Source organism: Paracoccidioides brasiliensis (assembly GCF_000150735.1).
Source record: "Paracoccidioides brasiliensis Pb18 unplaced genomic scaffold supercont2.5, whole genome shotgun sequence".
In the NCBI taxonomy this organism is placed as follows: domain Eukaryota; kingdom Fungi; phylum Ascomycota; class Eurotiomycetes; order Onygenales; family Ajellomycetaceae; genus Paracoccidioides; species Paracoccidioides brasiliensis.
In genome coordinates this window covers 126,456-150,469 of record NW_011371362.1, presented here as the reverse complement: position 1 = coordinate 150,469, position 24,014 = coordinate 126,456, and the positions used below count along the sequence as shown (strand labels likewise).

At 43.9% G+C, this 24,014-nt stretch overlaps 6 protein-coding genes across 6 annotated transcripts; 2 read left to right on the top strand and 4 right to left on the bottom strand.

The window, feature by feature from the left end:
• Nucleotides 1-9,171: 9,171 nt before the first annotated feature.
• Nucleotides 9,172-9,698, top strand: PADG_04512 (uncharacterized protein; the record flags this gene model as incomplete). Its single annotated transcript, XM_010761721.1, has 3 exons — nt 9,172-9,252; nt 9,309-9,467; nt 9,567-9,698. The coding sequence occupies 3 exons, from the start codon at nt 9,172-9,174 to the stop codon at nt 9,696-9,698; spliced, it is 372 nt and encodes a 123-aa protein (XP_010760023.1).
• Nucleotides 9,699-10,416: 718 nt separating this feature from the next.
• Nucleotides 10,417-11,392, top strand: PADG_04511 (uncharacterized protein; the record flags this gene model as incomplete). The annotated part of the gene is made up of 3 exons (XM_010761720.1): nt 10,417-11,100; nt 11,219-11,262; nt 11,341-11,392. 3 exons carry the CDS (start codon nt 10,417-10,419, stop codon nt 11,390-11,392), a joined length of 780 nt encoding a protein of 259 aa, XP_010760022.1.
• Nucleotides 11,393-14,143: 2,751 nt separating this feature from the next.
• Nucleotides 14,144-16,993, bottom strand: PADG_04510 (ribonucleoside-diphosphate reductase large chain; the record flags this gene model as incomplete). The annotated part of the gene is made up of 3 exons (XM_010761719.1): nt 14,144-15,662; nt 15,723-16,663; nt 16,742-16,993. 3 exons carry the CDS (start codon nt 16,991-16,993, stop codon nt 14,144-14,146), a joined length of 2,712 nt encoding a protein of 903 aa, XP_010760021.1.
• Nucleotides 16,994-17,961: 968 nt separating this feature from the next.
• On the bottom strand, nt 17,962-18,657 carry PADG_04509 (uncharacterized protein; the record flags this gene model as incomplete). The annotated part of the gene is made up of 3 exons (XM_010761980.1): nt 17,962-18,191; nt 18,266-18,411; nt 18,563-18,657. The coding sequence occupies 3 exons, from the start codon at nt 18,655-18,657 to the stop codon at nt 17,962-17,964; spliced, it is 471 nt and encodes a 156-aa protein (XP_010760282.1).
• Nucleotides 18,658-19,439: 782 nt separating this feature from the next.
• On the bottom strand, nt 19,440-20,297 carry PADG_04508 (uncharacterized protein; the record flags this gene model as incomplete). Its single annotated transcript, XM_010761979.1, has 2 exons — nt 19,440-20,113; nt 20,258-20,297. The coding sequence occupies 2 exons, from the start codon at nt 20,295-20,297 to the stop codon at nt 19,440-19,442; spliced, it is 714 nt and encodes a 237-aa protein (XP_010760281.1).
• A 951-nt stretch (nt 20,298-21,248) lies between these two features.
• PADG_11775 (uncharacterized protein) lies at nt 21,249-22,062 on the bottom strand (the record flags this gene model as incomplete). Its single annotated transcript, XM_010762197.1, has 3 exons — nt 21,249-21,525; nt 21,634-21,782; nt 21,895-22,062. The coding sequence occupies 3 exons, from the start codon at nt 22,060-22,062 to the stop codon at nt 21,249-21,251; spliced, it is 594 nt and encodes a 197-aa protein (XP_010760499.1).
• Nucleotides 22,063-24,014: the final 1,952 nt, after the last annotated feature.

Sequence of the window (24,014 nt, the reverse complement as noted above, 5' to 3'; positions counted from 1 at the left end):
TTTTTTTTTCCATTTTCCCCCTACAACCCATGAGATTGTGAGCGAATTACCGGGAAAAAAGGCATGCGAGCAGGTAATAAGTTACCACAATTTCCTGAACAGCACCAAAGGGCATATGCGTTTAGAGGTGAGGAACGAAATTTGTCAAAACCAAAGGTGGAGAGGACCAGAGGTCCGAAGACGCTAGCTACAGACGCATCGATATTGACACCAACACTGACATCCTGATCCACAAATAGCCTTTTGGTTCCAGCACCGCTTCCCATACATGGGATGGACCTCCTGAATTTTACTTGATCCTATGTCGGCTTGATCCGTGAGAAGGCGTTCGGGGGCTTGCCGCTGTTCTTGTTTTCGGTGAGGAAGCGGGCGGACGAGATATTATCATCCAGTTCCCGGATGCTCACGGCGAACTGATGATTTTAACCAAGCCCCGTGAAAAGGAAAATCCTCCGCTGGGTCATTAAATCTTCTTTCTTTCTTATACGTGCAGGCAGAGCCCGTATGGAGGAGATGAGGTGAGGAATTCAAAGAAATCAACTAAAAACTGACATCAGCTACGGTTTCAGGAGGGCGGATGGAATATGGACCTAGGTCGTACGACAGCACGGACGCCCCTTATGATTGCAAGCCTCGTTGGTTGAGTACCACGCAGCTACTCGAATATACTGCTCGGCACTCCAATACCATTGAGTTGAAATCAATCCCCTGGCAAAGATATATCAAGCCAGTTAAGATATCAAGTCACCTCATGAATATTGATTTCCACGCAGGCTGGTATTTTCTTGAATATTGAATAGTGAGGTTGTACTCAGAACAGTCTTGTCAAGCACTCAAAGAAGAGAAGTATATTTGAATTAACTCTGCTTGAAGCAGGTACCTTTGAACTCATGATCTGAAGATGTTGAGTTGCAGAATATGAGATGTCAGATCATTAGAGATATATGAATCTTTCTTATCTGCTTAAGATATATCTAAATGAGAAGCTGTAAGGAAGAACTTGTCAGTCTTTCTCTTGATGCAGATATTCTATATGCTCAATTCAATTGTCATTATCTGTGATTTGCTGTTCACATTATGCATCGGCGCCTTTCTACCCACGAATACGACTTCACCATCATCCGAATCGGAATTCGCTACCACCTGCTTCTGCCTCTCCTTCCCTACGTCCTGTTGAAGCTTCCGTCTTTCTTCATGGGATAGATGTGGAAGTACAACTTCCGACACCTCGTCTTGCGCCACAGTCTGATTTTCGTGATACTTTCCGACAAATCGTCGAATCTCTTCCTCTAGATCGCGCAACAATCCTCGGGCCGCCCGAGCATGTTTTAATCTCAACCGCAACTCCTTGGTAATTCGGGACCGGAAATATCTCCCTTCCGCCTCACTCACTCACTCTCTCTCAAGATGAAGAAAGAAAGTATATGCTAAATGATACACATTCGTTTTAGTTATATATCAGTGATAGAGGTTGTGATTTGATGCTAACATCTTTAGTCAGATTCTGTCATGGTCTCAAATCATGCTGCAAACTCATTCTGTGATTATGATAGAAGTTATCAAGTGAAATATCATCTTGTTATGAATCTCTTCCTCAGAAATATTTAAAGAGATGTTCAGCTGATTGAACAGTGACTTTTCACTTACAGTGACTGAAATATCAACAGAAGATATGAGTGAGAAGCAAGAAGGAGGAGAGACAAAGTTCATAGAATTACTTCAATTTTTAAATGTTGATAACAGCTCATCATGTCATTTTCTAACAAGTATTGCGCTCCTTTAGTAAACAAGGTCCTGTTAGAACTATTCATGTTGGTAGCACATGTAAGTATGCAAGCAGAGCACATCACACTGTGATAGAAATTCAATCATCTTCTTCATTCATCAACTCCTCTGCATTTTCACTTCCATGTATTGATATCTGTTCTGATCTTGATTCCTCAGTCTACTGAGATCTGCAAATATCACAGTACAGATGTTGCTAAAATGATGTGTCAGTGCTTACATCTTTGGATGGATTAACAATTTGATCATTTTTATGAAGAAGGTTGCACATTGATTAGAAAGCTAGAACATCTAGCATATGATCATCTAGAATATCAGTGCAGCTGTTCAGATTGTCAGCACATACTTTGTCAAAGCAAATTAAGCATTAGAGTCTTTGAGTTCACAATACATATTGACTTTTGACTGTTAACTCCCTGTCCTCTGATGTTCAAGAATTATTTCATGGATAATTTATCTGTCTTATCAGAAAATTAGCCACCAACTTACATCAAATATTTATTTTCAGTTAGTTAGATAATTTGGAAAGATTTTCTCCAGGGTACGGATCAACTACAGAGAGTGGATAGAATTTCTATTGATCAAACTTGTTAGCCGCTGCCACTTAAATGCTTGATTCTCAATTTCTTGAGATTGAGGAGGCTTGGTGTTTAAAAGTCGTCATTTTATGTCCTTCTGCATATATGAGGTCCAAGATCAACACACACAGTGTACAGTATACATGGACATGGGTTTCTCATCTGTCATTTAAGCGGCTAAAACAAATGATGGAAAGAATGATTATCGTACAGTTCATGCATTATGTATACATTATTTATGTATGTTCATGCTCAGCAATCTTTCAGAACATTCAAGAATTTCAAAATGAGTATGGTACATGGCAGATGTAATCAAGTGCATCACATATTTGTTTCCCAGCTGTGCAGGTTGCTGAAATGAACACCATCGAAAATTTGCTATTATCAAACCTTAGAGTATGGGGTGCATAGACAGCCTAAAATGAAGCTGATCTGGGGGAAGAAATAAAAAAAAAGTGTTTCAGATCTCTCAGATTGAAGATTTTCAGTCGCCACCTATCCAGTTAATAAGAACTATTGTTAAAATAGTTCCTTGAGAACACAGTGCATCCTGACTTATGATGCACTGATGATCCAGGGAATGTCGTGAACCTCTCTCAGAATAACTATCATTCAAACATCTAGTCACATATTCCGCGGAGACGCCAGATCATTTTTGATATCACCACAATCATCCTCCTCCAAATCCACAACATCTGCCAAATCCTCCCTTCCCTCAAGTCAAACCAAAGTCCTGGTAGTCAAAATTCTCCATTCCTAAATTCAAACGTCTCCACCCCGAGTGTGAGGATACCACTTCGTTTCCAAACTACTAAAATTACTGCGTCCCAACCCTTCGGAAATTTCTGGGTCCCGAGGAGTTAAGATTTTCAGGGGTAATTAGCTTTTTGTTGACCCATACGATTATCTTTAATTACGCGATACTGCTTTTTTTAGTCCTTAATATTTTAGCCTGCCTTTGAGGTCAATATAATAGCAATTTGTCAGGTTTATGCTTTATAACAACCTCACTGCAAACATACTTTCACAAGAGAATTTCTAAAGTCTAACAGTGATTAAGTGACTCCTATTATGATGATTTTCATTGAGTGTGTGAGATGCATAAAGGTAGATATGTGTTCTCCTGAATCATTCTTTTACAGTCAGGTTTAGTTAGGCCTCGTTGTTGAGAAATTTTCAATTCTTCCCGCATTCTCTGGTTTCAATTCAGTTCTATTCACCTTTGCTTGTCGAATCTAACTCTAGACTATTTTCACTTAAATTATTCACGGGGTGTTCTCATATAGAAATATGTTATTATAATTGAGACAACCTACTCTTCTGAATACCAAAAGGATCAACCAAAGAATCCGAGGCATTAGTTAACCGTACAGCGAGACTTTATATTCTTGCCACGGCAACTCCATGATTCACTCGATGCATTATCTGCGCACATTCCGTAATTTTGTAAGGCCGAGGAAGTGTTTTTCTAAAAACCCCTCCCACCTTAACCTGTACCCATACATTACCTTCCTAGGAAATGATAAAAAAGATACGCCGTTCCGTCCATGATGGGCCCAATTACCGCTGATAGGTGGTGTTGGAATCTGTTTGGCGATGAAGAGAGCTAAACTTATGGTAGTCACTCCTCTCGCTCTATCAATTCCTTGATGTTTATGTTTTAGACCAGCCTACGAACCCGCACCTGATGGTTCTTTTCAGCGTGTTTGGATGCTTAAAGCGCAAGAGAGAGCACTAACTGGTTACCTAGGTGACTCGGTTCTCTAACCAGGCTAGCGACCAGACGGTAGACGATATAACCCCGGACTTTTGGGAGCCGAAAGAAGTTATATCAAGCATATTTCAGGATCCAGGCCTTCGCAATTGACCGGCATTCATTCAGTCAGCATCTAATACAACTTCAGAAAGCCAATCCTCATGATTTCTTGCTGCTTTCCACAGTAGCTCCCTGTGCTAATATCACTGTTGTCACATCTTCCACGCCAGGTCAACAACACCTTTATGTAGCGCCATCGCACGCCTTGACTTAAAGCGCATGGGTTTGAATGCTAGAAAGCCTTCTTGAAAGCCTGCTCTTTGTGCTGGTAATATCCAAGGATTAGTTCCATCTCTGCCGCGATTTCTAGCTTCGGTTAACGAGAGCCGTGGATTTGCCAACATTATCAAGTTAACAGAGGTGAATCACCGAGTGATGCTTCCCTCCCGTTGTTCCGTCCTTGGCGTTGAAAAAGGGGATGTTCCATTTGCCGGAATTGCCTGGGATAGAAGGTCTTCGTTCATACCGCAGAGCATCGGATCTGTATAGAATATATATTGGACAACAACAGCATCCAAGAATGGATGTTCTTCTTTAATTCCCAATTCTGTCATCAACCACCTTGTATGCGGCTCAACTTGAAGCCTGCGGTTTTTTCTTCCCCGTGCCATAAGATCTCCTGCCATCGTGCCGAATAATAACACCATTACGTGGGAACACCAATGTTGCTGGAGAAGCATCGCCAGCTGCTAATCCTAAATATCGGAATTGAGGCGGTTGACTGATGATGTTTCTTCATTGTCCATCAACTGCGGGTTTCTCTAATAAAACTGGGGACCATCTATCTTTGCGGCCCTTGCCACAATTGTTATCGGAGCAAATATACCGGAGTGCGTAATAAGTCATGGAATTCTATTTTGCGCAGGCAGTTTCTAGCAGCGTGATAGACCCACTATTTTCAGCCTGATGTGAACCAATTTGCCTGAGACAAATGGCCTATCCGACGCTATCAATAGAGGATTCCTTCGCCACGCTTGGACTTGTAAGACTTATCAGTCATGTGACATGGCCAAGAGTAAACAGTTTCACTCGAACGACCACTTCAGCAACATTTGCTACCATAACGAAATCATCAGTCTCTACATCCTCCCCTCTCCCCGCATCCGCAACTACATCAAAATTAGCTTCACGGGCATATGGAGATTCTACTCTAGGCCCGTTGTCCGCACCTATTCTTGGAGGCCCCGGGGCTTAAAGGAACAAACCCGGAAGCAACGGAAGTGGTGGTCTTAAATCTGGTTCTTAAAGCAGCAATTGGCATTGGCGTTTCCTCTTGCAGTGCTCACTCTAACAGTAACAGATTTCTTTTTTGGCTCCGCCGCCCGCCGACGCAAGAACACCCTCCAACTAGTGCAGAGACGCAGAGTGCTGAAGTTCATGAAAACAAACCATCAGTTCACGAGATTCTCGGGGAAAAAATTAAAAAATGGAGAATGCAGGCATAACACCTCTGCGGAACTGGAGGCAGTTAACACCTCTAGAGAAGGAGTGCCTACGCTGCCTGTGCCCTATATAATCCCACGGTTATTCTCTGTTGCAGGCGGATTTCAGTTCTCTTGCAAATAGCAGTACGCAGGATCTGTAAATAATCAAACGACAGACGGCAGATTCGAGACCTGCTGAGCTTACACCTGCACCACCCAGCTGATGTCGACTCTATCAACCGCCTAACACTGTCAAGTCTTCGAATGTCACAAATAGGATCATCAAATACGGCTGAGCTCTCAGCAGAACCGATATCGTTGAGAGAGGGTCAGAAGTAAATTCTGCCCCAGAAGAAATGACGGAGACGCAAGGTTTGCTTTCGAATCTACAGGCAGGGTGAGGTCATCCATACTACAGAAACTGGAGTTGCAATGCGGGCAAAGAAAAACAGGTATTGCTAAAGAGAGATTTGGAAAAAGAAAATCAGGAAAATATCCCGCCAGGAGGGGAGTCGACTGGTCCAGCCATTCTTCAGAATGATAAAGTCGACTAATTCAATTGGTGCTTCTCGTAGCCATTTGAGACCGAAAAGAGCCTGCAATTGTGAACACTTTTGTGGGGACAATTCATGGGTGGCTGGGCAGATTCTAAGCTGCGGAGACGTGGTCCTTTTGTCCATAATTACAAACAGTCCAGAACTAGACTTCCAATTATGTTGCTTTCTGGGCGATTTCCTACCAACGATGCAAGATATTTCTGCCAGACAAAGTTGATCTACTTTCCCGAATGACGTCTCTTTTCTGTGGCTAGGCTTCGAGACAAGCGGACGGACTGTGGAAGACAGAGGTAACTACGTCATTGCCACCCCCATTGCCGTGAATGTGGGATCATCCGCTATCGGGATGATCCGTTTTCTCTAGTTATAGAATTATGCTTCCGGTGCTTTCCAGTAGATGTGTTAAAAGTAGGATAAATAAGGAAGTTTGGAATGATTAGTTATAGAAAACTGCAAAGAGTAACATCAAATATTCTTGAACAGAAGTTTAAGAGAAGTTCTAGAATGCTGTTGTCAACTTTGTTTGGAACAGTTCAAGATTCAAAGATCTTAAATAGCAGAAGCAAAATTACCACTACTAGTTGCTAGCAACTAATTTGGAAAAATGAATAATAATTGACTTTTTCTCTATAATCTAGTCAGGTTTAAATTCTAACTTGTAGAATCAATTTTTACTTCTAATCAAATTCGACGAGCGAAATCGAATGAGCAATGAATTCAGAGGAGTGAATCAAATAAGCAATGTAGGTTAAATAGAATTTTAGAAATTTAAATTTAAAGGTGAAAAATTAAGAAATAAAGAAAATTAAAATTAAAAATTAATAAAACTCTCATCTAAATTGGATCGGAATTCAAATAAGCAATTTAACTGTATTAAAGTGAAAAACTGTATTAAAGTGAATGAATAAGCCTCTCGTTCCTCGTGTAACTCTATGGGAAATCCGCTGGTTCAATAACAAAATCCCGCACAGTACTCCGTAAAATACTGAGAGACCCACCGAATTTGACAAAGTTCTTCCAAGGAACCTGTCTGAGATGCATAAGAAAACCAATCAATCTATCCCCGTTTTCTCAACCCCATCCAGCCTCATCCTTGAACCACCCGGAAAGCAGCCATGGCCTTTTTTCTATGAATGTTAAAAACCGGTAGCTAAGTTATCATCAAGGAGACCAGGAGGGTGGAATTTTCGAACATGGTTCATATTATTATCGCTCGAGAGATTTATATTTCGGGCAACCACGCGAGTATATAAAATCAGTTGGCTTCTTCCCCCGCTTCAATAACTTTTCAACTGTGCAATTTATCACCTGCGGAAAAACCAACCACCAAAAAAAAAAAAAAAAAAAAAAAAAAATATGGTGCACATTCAATCATCTGGGAATGTTGTTGGGATACGGGATGGTATGGTTGGTTTAACATTGCAAAAACGAAAACGAGAACGAAGAAAAAAGCAAAAAGAGAACACAGAAGAAAAGAAAAAGCAAAGGAAAAAGCAAAAAAGAAAACCAGAAAAAAAAAAAAAAAAAAAGAGGGGGGGGGGGTTGGTTGGGGGAAGAAAAGGAAACGCTCATTGCGTTGAAGTATGTTTCCTCTTTGGAGCACGTTTTAAAACCCATCATTGACCAAGTGAGAGAAAGGTATGATGACAATGCAATCTTGCAATGAATGTCAAGTCAAATTCTCCTTTCAGGTGTCGGAATGGTGGGGGGCGGGTTATCCCATGGTAGTAATGCCCTTGGCACCATGTGTTCCCCCCCCTCCGTAGATGTTAAGCGTATCACCTAATCACCCAGGGTCTCCATAACTGGTTTCAATCAAATCCCCTGACACGCCGGCTGAATCGATGTGACGTGATTGAGATGTGTGGGCTCTTCGACAGTTAACTATATCCCGCTGTGTTTGTCAAGTCAGGTCAAACGTGAATTGTTTCTTTGTATGATCTTGTGCCCTTTTCTCGAAGAGTTTATTCTTGAAATCGGAGAAACAGGAGAATACTGAAGCGTTAATGGCGAAAACTTAGATTGGTTCAACAGCTGGTATAGTATCATCCTGCTATTGAATTATATCTTTACCATTGACGATTCGGATTCCCACCGCCTTTTATTTATTTATTTATTTATTTATTTATTTTTACACCGTGTTCTTAGGTAGCTTGTGGAACCTGAATATCTACTTGTTGGATATGCACTTTTGCACATGGTGAAAAACATCCCCATCATGGGCAAGCGAACTGTTGGGTGGTGGGTATGGCTGGAAGGGAGGGGTGGGGAAAATCACCAGCCGAGAGAAAAAAAATATAAAAAAAATAAACGCACACTTTTGATTCGATCCTGAATATACTACAGCCTGAATTCGGGTTTTCTTTTCAATCAACAATGGTTTGAAGAATACAACAAACGACCTTGGGAACGGAGGAGCATGATGCTTGATTACAGATCACAGAAGACCTGATTGGAGCAAGATTGACTACAGAGGACATGGAAACAAGAAGAGGATAGGAAAATACATTCTAGAACAATGAAGAATTGATTCCTTGGATGGCAGCCTTGATGATGATACCTTTCAACTTTTCACAGGGATCTCTGACACTGGGGTTCCCGAAAAGAAGGAAATCGGGGTCTGTCTCTCTGGGATTGTTCAACCACAATAGCAAAAGAAGGGGGGTTCCATTCCAAGCAGCACCCAACGACCAGAGGTGGAAAAGAAATCTCCACGTCATGAGGCAGACGCTGAGCCAACACAGCAAAGGGTTTCTTTCCATCCAGCCAGCCAGCCAGGACGAAACAGTTTGCGATGCATAGAAACTTTGTTTTGAAGGGTGGAAAGGGTTGAAGGGCAGGGGGGGCAGGCAAGGCAGGTAAGGCAGGCCGGCAAGCGGTTGTTCCTGCCGCGGCGGGCCAGAGGGGCAGGGGGATCCAGATTGCTGGGACTCAGGGCTATTAGGTAAGCCCCCCCCCCCCTCTGGCAAAACGGTCAGTGCGACCCTGGACAGCAACTCCGGTTAGTCAGCATGGCGATTTGGAGGCTCAGCCCGCGAAGGGTGTTGCTGGTTGCTGGGTATTGGGAGCCCCCGGAAGGGCCTGCAGATGACGTAGGTGATTGGCTGGGCCCGCTACACCAAAGTACCAAAGTTGATGAACGAACAAGTCCCTTTCCAAGGTTTTGGGGCCCACTTTTCAGGAACCGGTCAAGGGCCAGCAGCCAATGGCACCGGGGGCCCGCTCGCTCAACTTTGGGCGAAACCCTAAAATAAACAAGATGCAAGGAACCAAACGTCGATCGAGAAACATTTTCCATCGCAGGGATGTTCTTCCTTTGTGTGGTTGGGCGGCCAGAGAGAGTGTGTGTGTGTGTGTCGTGCGATGTGTGCGTGTGTTTGGTGTTGTTTTTTGTGTTTCTGTCTAGTCGTCATTTGGATACGAATTTCACCGGTCCCACCCGCACAATGTGTCAAAGATATATATTATATGTCGTGGCGATTGGGACTATTTCCAACTCCTCCGCTTCCAACTTTCCTCCGTAAAATCCAGCCCTTGAAACTGTCGTTGACTTGTTCCCCGTTGCTGTCATTTGCTGTCATCAGCGTGCTATTGGTATTTGGTAACTAACTAGTTATATCCATGGATAGATAAGATTAAATACTTCCAGGTTATCCGCTATGCCGGGATTACGCAGAAGCACAGCATCCTACGCGGGTGACTAAGCAGGCCCTGTGGAGCAGTTTTGTGCTTTTCTCCTTCAACCAAGCTCCACTGCCGTCTCCATATTTTCTCCATCAACATCTTCCGGCATCCATTCCTTGTGTCGGAGAACTGGTTTCCCACCTCCCTTTTTTTAGTTTTATTTTTATCATAAATAGCCTCCAAGCCCCTCCGCGCACGCATAGCTAACCAACTTCAACACATCCAACCTCCTTTCGGAACTGTCCTTGATCCGATTTCGAAGAATCCCCTTGTTCTTGCGGTCAATTCTCACTCCTTAAAAGACTGCAGAGCAGCTGGATCTTCGCGTACCCTCACTTGATCTGTCTATGCGCTGAATCGCCTGGCTGGATTCCATTCATTGAACGAATACTATCCCTATATATCCTTTCCAATTGGTATCAAATCGCACATATTCTTCTTCCGCTTTTTGTTGGCTACTCAGAGCTAGTTCTCTGACCCTTCGAAAATCGAACTCGAACATTGCCTTATCCAAATCCTTGATAGGCAAGAAATTGAAAATACCCGCTTTGATAGCGCTTATCTGTTCAAAAATGACACTACAACAAATCCACAAGCACTTGGCCGTTGCAGCTGGCCTCCTGGCCTCCGTCTCCATTGCACACCCTATGAGCCTTGTCGAAATTTGGGAGACCGTCACTGTTGTGGAAACCGTGGTGGTCACCGCCACTAGCACTGTTGGGACAGAGGAGCCGTCGACAACCCTCCCTTCGGCCTGCTACGTGAACGCCGTCTCAACTTCCACTCTCAATCCTACTGCGGCGTCCAGCATGCCCTCAGTTGTCTCATGCAAACCATCCCGCTCAAGTCTTGCAACTATGTCTACTTCATTACAACTGCCAGCTACAACAACTACTCAGCCTTCTCCACCAACCCCATCCTCACAGACCTACGACTCTGCTCCTTCTCCTGCCACCCTTGCCGCCCTCTATCATACTTCTGCTGAACCCGTTGCTAAAACACCCGAAACCACCCCTCCCTCAAATGAATTGCCCTGCACCCAAAGAAGTCCCTGCAGCGGTGACATGACTCACTATGGCGGTGGTTTAGGTGCATGCGGATTTAATATCGACACTAAGAATGACAGTGTTGTCGCTCTTCCGAGCTGGTTAATGGGTACCAAAAGCAACGACAACCCATTTTGCCACAAGCTATTGACCATCTCCTATGGAGACAACACACATAAAGCTACAGTGGGTGACAAGTGCGATGGCTGCGTAAGTCCCCTTCCCCAATCCGTCCGTCCCAAATTTTCTGGCCCAAAAAAGAAAAAAAACAGACACAAATTCATGAACGATTGAAACTAAAATCCTAATCCTTCATCCTGACATATAGAACGGTCATTCCATTGATGTGACTGAAAATCTGTTCTCGCAAGTGTAAGTTGGACCCAATATTTCCCTCATCGAGCTCGTATATGAGTTGAGTTGTACATCATCCACTAACGTTAGCCACAGCGCACCGAATGGCGACGGCCGTGTTCACAATGTTCTCTGGTGGTTCACTTAGTCGTACCTAAAATTAAAAGTCCCATCAACGATCTAGATGGCTGGCAAACACCTCTTGTTTTGCCCTTTACTCTTTATTCCCCTCCCCCCCCCCCCCCTTTTCTATTCTCTTCTTAAGTGAAGCGGGTTAAAAGTATAACAGCCCAGGAAAACAGACAACATGCATGGTATCATCGAAGGCCCTCATCCATGGACATGATGGCATTCTTGCACTTCTGTCTCACTTGCTTATTCACTGTCAAGCGATTTTGTGTGAGATCTATTTAGACTATTTTCTGAATGAATTTTCGGTTGAAATCTCTTTTCGTCTTCTCTTAGAGAGGTTTGAAAAATGGTTTAGAAAAACTCACTTGAACACCTAGGAGGTTGGAGGACTTGAAATCGAATGAGGAGAAACGACATGGACTCGTTACCTTGATATACTGTGATCCTCATATTTGCCGCATTATCTTAGTTGAAACAACGGCAAACACTGATGAAACTGGTAAAGAACCATACTGCCACTGCCGGAGCGACTTACTTTTCTCGTTGCACACGCGATGAGTGAAGGAGTTGAAGGAAAGAGAAAGAGTGGGAGGGAGAGACGCAGAAAGCAGAGAGGGAAGGCTGCTTGGTCGCGCTGTTTTGATACCTCCGTCTGGTCTTTATCAGGTCTACCTTTTCAAGGTAATACGAGGCTTCTTCACAGATAGGAGATGACATCCCAACTCTCTAGATCCGTTGTTTGGTTTGGGTTTTCTATGTGATGAACAGCAGTTGCGGCTGCTGTTCCAGTTTCCTCCTGGCAATTTGCATCTTCCCGGGATAGTTGCCAAGAATTGTTTTAATGCAAAGGCTGGATGGGATCTCTAGATGTATGTATGCACAATGGAAGTGAATTGAATTCTTGAGAAGGCCATTGGGCTTCCTTTTCATCCCCAAATATGCCCATATTGGATGCGGTGCTCTCAAAAGCCCTTCTCTTTGATACTCAGTATGTCTCCATGCATCCTTATATGCATGCAAGCGTCATTATTTGGCAGTTATCGGTTTTTACCATATCCCACCCATTCAATTTTCCTCGGTGTTTGACGGTCGGCAACCATGAACACCACCACCACCCTTTGCTCCAAACAACCTCGAAATACTGGAATAAGAAACCAACCCGATCCTTGGGAATTACCAACGTTTCTACAACCAAACTACCTGGCATCTGATACATTTGACTGTCATCATGTCGTGCAGATAAGCTCTGTAGGGCTGAACCTTTTTAGACAGAGTTAATAAGTTCAAAGTTAGCTTACCGAACTTCATCAAGGGGTGGCGAACCTTGGAGAATGATCTATCCCAACTAACCTCCATTCCGCTCTGTGTTTTGCTCTTTTTGCATCTTGAATTTTGCATTTTAAATCCGATGCAAAACTTACGGAAAAGAATATATAGTCAACTACGACCAAAGTTTTTCTTCAACATTGTCGTCAACAGTTACCTAGGTATATTTAAACTCCAACGGGTCATCCATCCGCTTATTCCAGCCAACTTAGTTGACTATTTGCACAAATACGGTTCATGAGCTAATTAAAACGGAGGGTGATAGAATGGTTAGTTAACTCTTTAAGTATCATTCAGATGGGAGGGGAGGGGAGGGGAGGGAGGGGGTTCCCTTGTTTTTATTTTGCTGTATAGCATCTCAAAGGAAAGGGGTTCTGAATGTTTGCTCTACGCGCTCCCACCACGGATTCGAATAGATGCAATCCTCCCCTCCCCCCTGGGGCAGACATATTCACAATCTCACCAGTGTTTTTGATTTGATTCTTTGAATGCAACAGGGGTTATTATGTTCTTCAACAGAATAGCGTCAAATCCCCAGCAGATGCCAAGTAACGGTTTACAGTGCGCGCACTATGATTATTATTAGTATTAAATGTTCGACCTAGCAAACAAAAATCAACTTAACAGGGTGATTGAGGGAGAAATGTTGTTGAAGTAACTCAAACCGAGATTTTAACCAGGGGGGAGACCGATTCTTGGAATGAAGCGCTGTCGAATTGTATACGACCCCCTAAATGGGCCAGAACTACATATGATCTCCATCACTTTTCGTTACTTAATAAGAAACAAGCCTGCATACTGGAAAAACTTGAAATACATAATTTATGGTAATAGCTGTTGCCTCAGGTAACTGAATGTGGATGTGAATTATTTTTGCGTAATATATTGGATTGAAACACAAACAAAAAAGGAAAAGGAAAAAGAGAAAAGAAAAGAGAAAGGAAGCGTAAAATATTCATGGTTGGAAATGGGGCAATCGGTGGAGACAAGGGAGAAAAGAAATACACAAAGCCTGGTACCGTTAAAAAAAGAGACGTCAAAAAGAAAGTAGCAAAGCAAAAAATCATACATAACCGTGGATGCTCTCGTTACAGCAACGATGACATAAGTGGGAAACACGGGCAAAAACCAAGAGAACACTAGAAACGGGTTAAACAGGAAGAATGGAAAGGAAAAGAGAATGTTGATCAGTCAACATCCAGACGATGATCATGTGCTAATCTATGCTATATTTATCGACAGATGGGCTGCAGTCGTGGGAGGTGAGATGCGGACGTTGGACATGTACTTTCGTCCATTTCACACCTTGACAGTGTAATATCCAATGGCCATATCTTCTAACCACTGCACATCAGACAAGACTCTGGATTCTCAATGCTGCCTGTAGTTGAGTAAAGTTCATCAGTATTCCGTATTGGAAGAGGGCCGGGGCATTATCGTTTTATAGTGCGTAAAAGGAAAGGGTAGAATACTTACAAGCAATAACCTTCTGAGAATAGATATCCGCCTCACTTTCTTCAGTGATTGCTTTTTCACTCTTAGACTCGCTGGTCCCATTAAGCTGGGTGGTTTCTGGCGTGGTTTCCTCGGTACTGGGGATAGCTACGACAGACGCGGGAGAAACGGAACTTGAGCTCAATTCAGACGCATCCAATATATTGGAAGAGGATGCCTGGTCGTTGGGTTGGATTTTATCGTACATGGGTCGAGGAACAGAGGAGTAGGCACTAGTATAGCTTGCGGAAACAGCGGCACGTTTTTTCATAGCACCATTAACACGAGCAACGTTAGTGTCCGCAACCTTGAGCTGTTCTTGATCCACAGTGAACTGGATTGGAGCAGACGCGGCCATTGTACGGAGATAATACATGCCAGTCTTCAAGCCGAGTTTCCAGCCGGTGAAGTGCATGCTGGTAATCTTACCCATGGTGGGCTCCTTCAAGTGAATATTGAGAGATTGAGATTGGTCGATGAAGGCACCTCGATCGGCAGCCATCTGAACAATGGTTCGCTGAGAGATTTCCCAGACGGTTTTGTAAAGTGCTTTGATATCCTGTGGGATATTGGGAATGTTTTGGATGGAGCCTCCATCTGCAATAATTCGATTCTTCATGTTGTCGGACCAGAGACCCAAGTCCACCAGGTCCTTCAAAAGCCACGGGTTGACAATTTGGAACTCGCCTGCAAGGACACGGCGCGAGTAGATATTAGAGGTGTAAGGTTCGAAGCATTCGTTGAATCCAAGAATCTGGCTAGTGCTGGCAGTAGGCATGGGAGCAACAAGCAAACTGTTGCGGACTCCATGCTTAGCGATCTCCTGTTTCAGAGAATCCCAATCCCAGAGATCGGTGGGAGTGACACCCCACATATCATACTGAAGGATGCCCTGTGAGACTGGAGAACCTTCATATGAGGAATATGGGCCGTCAACCTTAGCTAGCTCACAGGACGCAGTCAAACAGGCGTGGTAAATTGTTTCAAAAATTTGAATATTCAACTGCTTGGCTTCAGGGGAATCAAATGGAAGTCGCAAAGCGAGGAAAGCATCAGCAAGACCCTGAACACCGCAGGCAATTGGGCGATGGCGGAAGTTGCTTCGTTTGGCTTCCTCGACTGGATAGTAGTTTCGGTCGATGATTCTGTTAAGGTTGCGAACGACGACTTGAGTTACTTCGTGGAGCTTGCCAAAATCATATTCTCCACGCACAGCATCCACGAAGGTAGGTAAGGCAATGGAAGCCAAGTTACAAACAGCAACTTCATCAGGTGAGCAGTATTCGATGATCTCGGTGCATAGATTGGAGCTTCTAATAGTCCCCAGGTTCTTTTGGTTGCTCTTCTTGTTGCAAGCATCCTTGTAGAGCATAAAGGGGTTACCAGTCTCAGTTTGAGCCTCGAGAATAGCATACCAAAGCTTCTGGGCCTTGATGGTTTTCTTGCCTCTACCTTCCTTTTCATATCTATACCAAGAATCATATTAGCTCTAATTGCACGGCTAGATTCGTTTAGATTAAACATACTTCTCATAAAGAGCCTCGAACTCATCACCATAGACATCCGCCAAGCCTGGTGCTTCATTTGGACAGAACAGAGTCCATTCACCATTCTTCTCAACGCGTTTCATAAATAGATCAGGTGTCCAAAGTGCAAGGAATAGATCACGAGCACGAACTTCTTCCTTGCCGTGGTTTTTCCGGAGATCCAAGAATTCAAAAATATCCATATGCCATGGCTCAAGGTAGATGGCAAACGCTCCTGGGCGCTTGTTACCTCCCTGGTCGACGTATCTGGCAGTGTTATTGAAAACGCGGAGCATAGGAACAATTCCGTTTGAAGAGCCATTCGTTCCAGCAATGTAGGAACCAGTACCACGGATGCGGTGAATGTTAAGACCAATACCACCGGCGGTCTTTGAAATTAGAGCACAAGTTTTCAGGGTGTCATAAATGCCCTCGATGCTGTCTTCCTTCATATCAATGAGGAAGCACGAGGCCATCTGAGGCTGGGGAGTACCAGCGTTGAAGAGGGTAGGAGAGGCATGAGTGAAGTACTTTTGCGACATGAGGTTATATGTCTCAATGACTCTTTCCACGTCATCTCCGTGGATCCCAATAGCAACACGCATAATCATGTGCTGTGGGCGCTCTGCAACCTTGCCATTGATTCGAAGCAAGTAAGACCTCTCCAGAGTCTTGAATCCGAAATATTGGTAGTTGAAGTCGCGATCGTAAACAATAGCTGAGTTGAACTCATCCGCATGTCTCATTACGATTTCGTACGTACTCTGTGATATCATGGGGGCAGGACGTCCGTTCTTGGGATTGTGGTAGTGGTACAGATCATCTATCACGGACGAGAATTGCTTCTTGGTTTGCTTGTGAAGGTTGGATACAGCAATCCGAGCAGCTAGAATTGCGTAGTCTGGATGGGTAACGGTCATATATGCAGCAGTTTCAGCCGCCTATATATCGCGGAGAAATGAAGTTAGACCGCATTCTCCAGGATTACGTCGGAAGGGGGATTGGGGAGATGTTCTGACCAGGTTGTCCAACTCGACTGTTGTTACTCCTTGGTAGACGCCAGAAATGACCTTCTGGGTGATAGCTGCGGCATCAACATGCTCTGGATCTAGGCCATAACAGAGTCTAGACACACGAGCTGTGATTTTATCGAACTGCACACGCTCCTTGCGTCCATCTAAGCAATTTCCCAGTGTCAGCACATGGCGTATCTCAGCCCGCAGTGGAGGTTGATAAAAAATGATTTGCAAGGAGGAAATACAGCCTGACATGGGGACGAAGGTTTATCGGAGCTTACCTCTCTTGTAGACAAACATCTTGAAATTAACTCTCTATTGAATCGTCTCAAGGCAATGAGGAAGATCCTCCGTAGTTGGCAAATCTCAAGTCCTGTAAAAGGGAAACGGGAAGAGGAGGCAAAATGGGTTAAGATGTCGAATGAAGAACACGTATTAATGAAGACGGCAGTTATTATGAGGGACAGAAGAGTTAAATGAATGGAGGATGGTGATGAAGAACAGAGGAAGAAGAAATGAGAATTGGAAGTGGGGAAAAGAGACGAGGTGGTGAGGAAGAATTTGCTTTTATGCCAAAGACGCGTTTTCGGGGCCTGGAAAGGGAGACGCGATCTGCAGGCGTGTGTCCAAGGCTTAATTAAGGTGGTGGTGGGAGCTCACGTGACAAATGGTCCCAGGGATTTCATCACCAGTTATGAAATGGACGACAGTGCATCCCTTTAAAATAGGTCCAGCACATACACACTATGGCTATTTTATCTGAGTGACTGGGGGTTTGTAGCTGAGGGAGAGGTTTATTGACATTTTTAGAGAATGTTAAAGCGAACGATTTGAGAGCAGAGAGCTCAAAAAATTCCATGAATGGCCACCAGTACGATTAAGATTCCATGAATATTCTAGGGAACTAGAGAATAGAGAGAACGGCAAAAATAAGAAGAAAATATAAAATATCCTGCGAGTTTTACTCGAATGGCTACAATGGCAGAATACCTATATGCAACACCCGAGCTAACGACATAAATCAACTAACATAGATATATAGATGATACAAGATGGGGAATCTCGGATGTAGAAGGTTGGGGGGGAAGGACAAAATTAAAAACAATTACACGACTTTACCTCGTCTATAACAAACCATACGACCATCCTCTCATATCGATGTGTAAAACGCAAGATTGGTACTTGTGTCGGAGGTTGCTGGGACAAACCGTACCATCACCATCTTACAATGCAGAGACAAATCCCACAAACGCGACGATAGCTGTGACAGCTATAGAGTCAGCCTTGCGTACATATCCAGCACCAGAACCGGTTGGGGCGGCACCAGAGCCACCCGAGGTGGTGCTGCTGCCCTTGCCGTCGAGGCTTCCGCTGCCGCTTCCACTACTAGTAATTCCCGTTGGAGCGGAGGTAGACTGAGATCCGGTTGGCTTGGAGCTGGTGTCGATGAGAGCTGCAATAAGAGTCCCATTAGTCAAATTGTATTATTGTGTTGTTTAAATAACGTGCGGGAGAGCCAACACTTACAAACTTTATGGCCAGCCTCGGCGCAGGAGGTGGAAAAGGAGTTTAGGGCTTCCTTGACCTGGTTGTCGGGACAGAGACGAAGGATCTCCATTTGGACGTTCTTGTTGGCGCAGACCGTCTTAAGGTCAGCTGGGTCCTTTTGGGTGCTACGGAACAATTAACAACGGTGTAATTATTTCCAAATGTAAATTTTTCTTTCGGTTTTTTTTTTATACATATTTTCTTTTGGCCGCTCCCGATGCTGCCTTTTGCTTTTCCTCGTGGGGAATTTGGGAGGAGAGATTGAACACAACGTACTTGATGGCGCTGATAAGACATCCTGGAGGGATGGCAAAGACGACATTGAACAGAGCGAACAGCACAACGACGAAAATAGATTTCGCAGCGAGCATTTCGGCGGTGTATGGCACTGTTAACCGGGGTCGGGGACGTGGTTCGAAACCGAAATTGATTCGATTAATCCGATGGAATGTCTTGATTTTGTCACAAACTCGAGGCTGCACGGCAGAGAGAATGAGGGAGAAATGAAAATAATAAAGGAGTGTAATTGAGTGAGTGAGGTATTTGATATGGAAAGGAGTGGACTGCGTTTAATGAAAACGCAGAGAGAAAAAAGGAGCGTCCGGGAGAAAGGGAACCCTGGAAGTTTGTTGAACAGTGCTGAAATTGAAAAAGGGATGGCAACAAGTATTATTCTTTGGGTGCGAGGTTGTTCCTGTCAAAAACCCTGCAAGTCCCAAATTAGGAATAGTCGCATCGAGTGGAAATTCTGGAGGCGGATAGACTAACTGCTTATGGTTTAGCTTCCTTCCCTTGTTCAAGGGGGACCCAGAGCTTTCCTTAATTTTGACTTGCGTTCCGAAACCTACAGACAAATTTCTGTGATATCAGAATAAAGCAGACAAATGAGAATACTTGAACGATGAATAACCAAAGCAATGACTTACATACTGAACATAGCCAGGTACATATATACTGAAAGTTTATATCATGCCCTGCCTTAAAAAAGAGCTCGATTTTTCATTTCTATTCCATGAGACAATCCATCTATGAACCTGACCATGATTTTCATCTTCCTGAACAGCAGAAACAAAGACAAAAGAGATTGAATTAAGAAAATACATCAAATCATTAAACCCCCTAGCCCACCTTACACCTCTCTCCCCATAGCCATTTAGACCTTCCAACCCTCATCCTCCTGACTAACAATAATCTCCTGAACCTCCATCCGAAAATCCACAATCTCCTTGCCATTAACCAAATCATTCTCCCTAGCCCTCCGATCCGCCTCCTCCTCATCCCTCGCAATCCCCGCCTTTACATGTCTCGCAACCAACCTCTTCCGCGCCGTCTCGAACTCCACCTCAACAAACCACAACTCATCCATCAAACCTGCCGCCTCATTCCACGGCTCCTTATCAAAACTCAGATAATTCCCTTCGAAAAATATCACCCGCGTCGTCGGGGGGATGGTCACATCGTCTTCCACGGGATCTTTAACTGCATGGTCGAAACTTGGCGCATAGAGTGTCGGCGAGTCAGGAGTCAGCGGTTCCCGCAGCGCACGCACTAATCGTAGGAATTTCACGGGGTCAAATGTGAAGGCTGCGCCCCGTCTGGCGGTTGCGTAAGCGGGCTCTGGCATTGCGGCAAGCTGGGCGCGGGAGAGGTGGTAGCCGTCCATTGAGACTGCCGTTGAAACCGGTGTGGATGTGCCTGGGTTAATCGCAGAGTAAAGCTGATTTACTCGCTCAGCCATGACAGTTGCCAGAGAAGTTTTGCCGGAGCCAGGGATTCCGCTGATGGCGATCATGAGACGGGCGGAAGGTGGGGTGGATTGGAATTTGGCTGTGAACAAGGGAGATATCACTTGTTAGGGAGACATATTGATCCCTGAGAGACTGATATAATGCAGAATGGGAAACGTGAACGCCTCATCTCCATTGACATGGCATTTTTATAACGGATTAACTGTGCAGCAGCGGCGCTTACCCCATGCCTTGTCCACGAGCCTTCTGACCTGCTCTTCCATATTCTCATTTGACTGGTATTCTCTGTAGAAGGGTATATTTCGTATAGATGGATAAGTGTCACCTGAACAGTGATAGTATTGATGCTTGTAATATAACTAAGAGGAAAATAAAATCAGAACTCAGTTAGTTAAACAACTAGGAAGTAAACGATGGAATTTTATAAGAGGCTGACGATATACGGTATTACACATAAGCAGGCATCCCGCATGTACCTCCGGCCCCTGAAATTCAGAGGAAGAGCCTCCGTTGCAGGAAATCCCGGGCTTCCAAGTTTCGGCTGCGCCACATTCTCCAGGCTCGGAAAGCGGAGCTACTGTCGGGCCGAAATCCCTACTTTGCTTTTCATCTATCAGCAAACCTAAATATAGTGTCCCGGGGCCTTTTCAGACGTCTCTTGATTCTTTTATTATTTGATATATTGGGCGTGATGGTGACAACTAATGTGATGGGTACTTTAATCCTATGAATAATAATTTCGATTGATGTTGAGCGTATTTTACCAGAAGCACAACCCAGCTATCCTCATGAATTGATGTCTTACAATACATATCTTCTGGTAAATATGCCTAGGACTCTGCTGACCAGCTGTGAGGATTACTGCTATTATTTGCCACAATTTGAGAAAAGCCAAGCTTATCAGAGGGCAACGAAGGAGCTTCTCACCGTGGCTTCATCGAAGATCATGTCTTGCATTCACAGCTACTGAACACCGATAGAGCAAGTATTTCTTGAAATGAAATACCATTTCTATTGATTCCAGTGAATGATCAAAGTTGACAACTTAAACAAGACCCAATCAAACCAACAAGGGTATCACACAAATGAGCCAATCATCTGGCAATATAAAAAAATCTGTTGCCAGGTTAAAAAAAAGGGGGGGGGGGGGGGGGGGGGAAACAAAATTCAAGGATATTTCCAACATATTAAATCATCTCATTCTCTCGTCTCTTCTACAAAGCTGCAGCAATCACAACCGCCGCAGCCGCACCACCAATGGCCCAATTTGCATTTTCAGTGGCTCTCGGCCCAGCATTTGGTCCCTTACCCGCGCTTGGGGTGCCTTGCAACTTCTCTTGACCAGCTGTAGCCGTGATCGGGCCGAAAGCGTTTTCTAAATCTTTTCCAGTCAGTTTCGTTGTGACAGAGGCTTTTGTCTTGGCTGAGTTTATTTTTAATGTGCAATCGGCTAGGACTGTTCCGTCAAGAGAGCAGGCGGCATCAACCGTTCTGGAATCAAAAAACTTAGTACGCAGGTATGAAAAGAAAGCGTCCTGTGTAAATTTATTTGTCCACTTTGGATTACAAATGACCGAGAACCATAGAGGGGTTCCTTACATTTCAGAAATAGCGAGGTTTTGCGAGTATGTTTTGGGGCCTTGTATAATTGTCATGGAGCTAAGACCCTTAAGTTCTCGGCAGCTCTTGCCTACTAGATCTTTGACACAGCCTGAAACCTCTATTCCAAATGTAATGGCGTCTTTGCCCTATGAGAAAGGAAGATGTTTAGTTGCTTGAATTTCCAATGACTCTGTAGGTGTGAGTTCTGGAAGACGCGGACTGAAAGGGTGCGCAAATGATGCAATAGAGTATACGTACAACGCCGATGATAGATGCGTGGCTGGGAGTTGGAGTGACACCGGGAATCATGATGGTAAAGACAGTGACAGGGCCAGTTGTTGTAGCTGTCACAGGCTCAGCAGCTGTAGATGAGACTGCCATTCCCAATGCCGCCAGAGACAGCGTGAGAAATGCGATTTTAATCATGGTTGTCCGTAAAGTAGATATTGATTCTACTCCTGTAACTAGTATGTTCTGTTCAGTTCCTCGATAGAAAAGTTTAAGGAGGAATTTATATGATAATAACGCCTACTATCAGGTCATGCCAGGCTAATTTATACAGCAACCAAAATAGTTAGAAAGCACAATTTACATGGGGGGAGAAAGCCAACGCGAATCATATAACTAAACTTCTCCAAAGCCTTCATTGTCCATTTTTCAACGGCGTTCTCAATCAAAAGCCCCTTCGCCTTGTCTTTCGACACACCATCCTCTCAGGGTGGGTCGCAGCTAGCCATGAGCCTCGTTTGCGCTCTCTGCCTAGTGCATGGGTGCCAGTATGTCAAGAGAAGGCTAAGCTCGGATAATATTTGGCTGAGGTGACATCGGCCTACAAGCAATCTGACAGAATGGCAAGCTTGATTGATTGCAGAGTTTGCACGCTACGAGAACGACTATATGGTGGAAATCAGGTCACGTGACGGAAGTGTCTGAACAATGGAATGTTGCAAGGCCCAGAGCACTCCTTCAACCGTTCAATGTGGCAGTAGTTAAATTTATCGAATGGGTCGGGTTCAAAGATCTTAGTGGAAGCGAATTACAACTAATTTGCTAGCAATCAAGAAAAACGAATAGTTGGCTTAATTTTTTCTAGAATTTACAGTTGGATTTGGTCCCTAATTAGAGGGTTGACTCAAATCTTAACTGCTACTAATCTATTGATCGAATTTTGAACGAATTTGAATGAGCAACAACCATATAGTTAAGGAAATATGAAACGTCTCTTCCTTGTAAGTGGGAAATATCGCCCAACGTTTCAAGAATCTTACATGGTAGTTAAACCTGTGAGGCCCACCTATTTAATTTGACATTGAGAGGCTTTCTGAAATTTTTCATTCCTTTTTTTTCCCCTTTTTTTATTTTCCATATTTGTAGTTAGATGTAAGCCCAGTGGTGTGTTCTCTCATCTTCCGCATCAAAACTAAAGTGTCCCGTTCAACTCCTAGTGTCAGTGGAAGATCGCCAGCATACATGTTACAGTAGACATGGAGTCACTTTGCTTGTGAGAACATGTTCTGCCCTGTTGACATCAGAGGACTACAATAAGGACAAAGTGAACATGCCTGAATATCACAAAATTTACGTAATAATATTCAACCGCAAATCCTGTTAGTTACCTGAAACCATTGCATCTAAATGAAGTTTGCTTACTCCCCTTTGATTCTATATTTAGTCATGTGGGACAGAACAAAATCTGTTTCAGGGACCCATGCAAAGGTCCAATTCCGTGTGGCTCTAATAGTAGTGAGCTTGAGGAGTTACTTGGGATGACAGCGTGGAGTCCTATGGCTGAAAAGTTCAGGTTGTTTGGCAGCATCCAGTAGAAACCCTGTTTATTGATATGAGTTGGGCAACTGATATATGCGTATTTGCCCATGATCAGATGGAGATCAGCACTAATATCTAAATAGTTACCAGCAATGTTTATATTTAACTATGTATTTCCTTCTTTAGGATATAAGTTTATCCCTGCAGTTCTTTCTGTCTGATATCGCAACTTTTGCCACATAACTACTATTCTCTTAGCAAAATGTCATTTATTCCTCTTCCCATAATCGGCGGAGATATAACAAAAGAAGTGATTGGCTTAACCTGGGAGATGTGTCAGAATTTTACAGATCATTTAATTGAAGCAAAAATCAGCAAATCTCCGTAACATGTCTAGGCAACTCCTATTGCACTGGTGAATTGCAACAGCAAAATTGCATCGTTGCTGAGTCAGGTGAATTAGAGACCAGTATCCTACCGAGGGCAGACGTGTGCTCGAAGATAGGGATACCACAGGCATTCGCGTCAGGCAGTCGAATGGGATTATCTAGAGTAGCATGAACGGGAAAAGAAAGCAGGCAGGTAGCATGTTACGTGCGCTATCCGATACA